Below are 3,443 nucleotides of genomic sequence, written 5' to 3' on the forward strand. Positions count from 1 at the left end.
CACACGTACACGTACACGTACACGCACACGCACACGCACACACGCACACACACACACACACACACACACACACACACACACACACACACACACACACACACACACACACACAGAAAGTCATAAACTTGAAGTCATGCTGTCTGTACGTTCAATGGTTTATTTCTTCAAGGCTGGTTAGGTCTCAGAGGGTAGAGGTCTCTGGTTTTGGACTTGAAAGTTAGTTCAGGCTTTAGATCTTCTTACTGGTCCTCTTCAGAACCACCAAGCCAGCTGTGGAGGTCTGGAGAGTAAAGGGACAATTTTACTTTATCCTCTATTATTATCATTTATTATTATTTACATGTATTATTATTTACATGGCATGTCATATAATGATATAATATAATAATAATATTATAATATAACAATATCATGTTAGAAAGATATTCACGTCGGAGAAAACCCTGAGATGTTTGAATAATAACAACAACATGAATATATTAACTAGCTCCTATGAAGGAGGGTGCTGTTGCTATAAAGGTTTATGTTTACAAAGCGAAACTCTCAGTCTCTAGGTACGTATAAACAAATAAAGGTATGAAATAAAGTGTGTTGACCTCTACAAGCTTGTCCCCACAGATCTCCGAGGTGTGCAGATAGTTGGGGAACGCGCAACTCAGCTTGTCTCCCTCCATGTGCACTGTGGCCTGGAGAGACATAACACAGCAGTAAAACACAAAGACCATACACTATGTCCAGTGGTGGAAAAAGTACTCACATTCTTTACTTAAGTCAAAGTACCAATACTGCATCAATATTGGCATCAAAATGTACTTAAAGTACCAAAAGTAAAAGTACTAAAATATTTGAAAATAGCAGATCTACAAGCTCACAACGCGACGCGTTGTGAGCTTGTAGATCGGCTATTTTCAAATAGCCTATGTATAAAATAGGGCTGAAGTGGTTAATGTATGTTTCATAATATCATAATTTATATCTGAAAAGTAACTAGTAACTAAAGTTTTCCAATAATTTGTATTGGAGTAAAAGTACAATATTTGCCTCTGAGATTTAGTGGAGTAGAAGTAAAAGTATTGGAAATTGGAAATACTCAAGTAAAGTACAAATACTTCAAAATTGTACTTAGGTACAGTACTTAAGTAAATGTACTTAGTTACTTTCCACCACTGCCGTACACAGTGTGTCTGTCTGTCCGTCCATCACTCAGCCATCCATAAGTAAGTTAAAACTGAAATGCTAACCTTGAATTTCTTCCCTCCAATAGTCTCCATGTCAGCCTCTTTGTCGATGGTGAACTTGTTGGTGACGGAGGCGTTGGCGGGGTAGAGCTGCGTCCAGGAGAACTCATTGCCATTCTGTGTGACCTCAGTGATTAACTTGAAGTCTCGCCCCTTCTCAATGATGTCAGCAGGGATGCCTGAAGGACAGAGGAAGCGAGTGAGTGAGTGAGTGAGTGAGTGAGTGAGTGAGTGAGTGAGTGAGTGAGTGAGTGGAGAGAGAGAGAGAGAGAGAGCGAGAGAGAGAGAGAGAGAGAGAGAGAGAGAGAGAGAGAGAGAGAGAGAGAGAGAGAGAGAGACAGACAGATACTTTTACTTTACTAGACTATTTCCAATTTTCAATATTCCTACTCCACTACATCTCAGTGGAAAATATTGTACTTTTACTCCACTACAATTATTTGAAAACTTTAGTTAGGCCTACCAGTTACTTTGTAGATTTTGATATTATAAAACATGCATTAACCACTTTAGCCTTATATATACTTCAGCTAATTGAAAATAGACGATCTACAAGCTCACAACGAGTTGCGGTGCCACGTGTTGTGAGCTTGTAGATCTGCTATTTTCAAAAGATTTGTATATTGAACTTGTGAAATGGGACATTCTGCATAATGGGTACTTTTACTTTTGGTACTTTAAGCATATTTTGATGCTAATATTTTTACTCAAGTACATTTTAAATACCATACTTTTAGCTGAGTATTTCTAGATTGTGGTATTGATGCTATTACTTAAGTAAAAAACTTCAGTACTTTTTCCACCACTGGCTCCAACACCAGTGCCTTAGCAGGAGGATGCTCCTAACATGCAGGACTTTTGGTGTGGGAGGAAACTGGTGCACACGAAGGAAACACCACACAGAACGGCCCCTTCGTGTTGTGATTACATGAGAACGTATTTAAGAACTAGAAACAAAGTAGTTTAGGTTCTTAATTAGGCCAGGACTGTTTTATGCAAAGGCCTCAACACGTATTTACATTTACATTTTACATTTACACGTATGTATCCACTTAGAACTTAGAACAGAACAAATCTCAATCATGGTTTACTACCTGTCAAAGTGATCAGCAGAGTAGACAAAAAATCCCAACCAAGATTGAGCAGCATTTCCTCTCCAGCGTTTGAGAAGCTTCACATATTTAATTAGATATTTGAATTAAAGGCTGTAGCCTACTCTTGTGAATTTAAAAAAAAAAAGTACTTTAATAATACAGTAATTAAAGTGGGGTGGGATATAGTGATTAGCACTGTTACCTCAAAGCAGCCTCGACTAATGGGCCAAACCCAACTGGCGTGTTAGAGCTGGTGTTACTACTACGTGCCCGCTGCTCAGTATAGCTGCCCAATAGACGTCACATTTCTCTACAGGGATTAATAAAGTAAAAGCTAAAACTGAAGATGCATTCTTACCGACCAGTTTGCAGAATTCGTCATATCCCTCCTGGGTCTCAGTTTCCCATTTACCAGCGAAGGCCATGGTGTCTGGTGAGTAGAATGGTGGTTGGCGAGGAGGAAGAGGAGGTGCTGATGTAAGCCTGGGAATGTTCAAGGTACTGAGGCATGGAATGGCTTCTACTTATATACAGCTCTAGCCACCTCTCCTCGCCATTCACCTCCCTCCTTTCATCCCCTCCTTTCATATTGAGATGACTTTTGATTGCACAATATGTTGTATTTTCTACAAGGATGACCCCTCCCCCCCGTTGTAAGATTTCAAAGTTATGTACATTTCCCACCACTGCCAGTGGTCCAGTAATTTCAAGTACCCCCATGACTCTCAGAGTTACAGACCTGTAAGGGTCCAATTGGAAACCCCCCCCCCCAAGGAACGCTGAGGATCCCTGAACCCCACTTTGAGAACTACCGACCTAGACGCTAGTGGTGCCCAAGGGCCATAAAGTGATTGTAAAGCTTTATTAAGCCATAGAACAATGAGGAAATTGAGTCTGCAGGGGTGCCACACTCTGTCCTCAGGGGCAATAACCTCTCCTCTACATTATGCTGTATGTGCAATGCCTCAAAGTTTACTGCCAGGAGTCGGTACAAAAATGAAATGTCACCAACACCAACTTGAGGAGTTTGAATAAAAAAACTATTCTGAAATGTTCTTTATTAGTTGCTTGTAATATTGGTGATTGATGAAGCATAATTATTCTTGCAAAT

At 40.1% G+C, this 3,443-nt stretch overlaps 1 protein-coding gene across 1 annotated transcript; it reads right to left on the reverse strand.

The window, feature by feature from the left end:
* Positions 1 to 229: 229 nt before the first annotated feature.
* Positions 230 to 2,757, reverse strand: LOC311056981 (gastrotropin-like; the record flags this gene model as incomplete). Its single annotated transcript, XM_084073849.1, has 4 exons — positions 230 to 280; positions 597 to 686; positions 1,242 to 1,417; positions 2,691 to 2,757. The coding sequence occupies 4 exons, from the start codon at positions 2,755 to 2,757 to the stop codon at positions 230 to 232; spliced, it is 384 nt and encodes a 127-aa protein (XP_083929975.1).
* Positions 2,758 to 3,443: the final 686 nt, after the last annotated feature.

This window comes from Gymnoscopelus microlampas (genome assembly GCF_963454915.1).
Source record: "Gymnoscopelus microlampas genome assembly, chromosome: 12".
Lineage (NCBI taxonomy): Eukaryota > Metazoa > Chordata > Actinopteri > Myctophiformes > Myctophidae > Gymnoscopelus > Gymnoscopelus microlampas.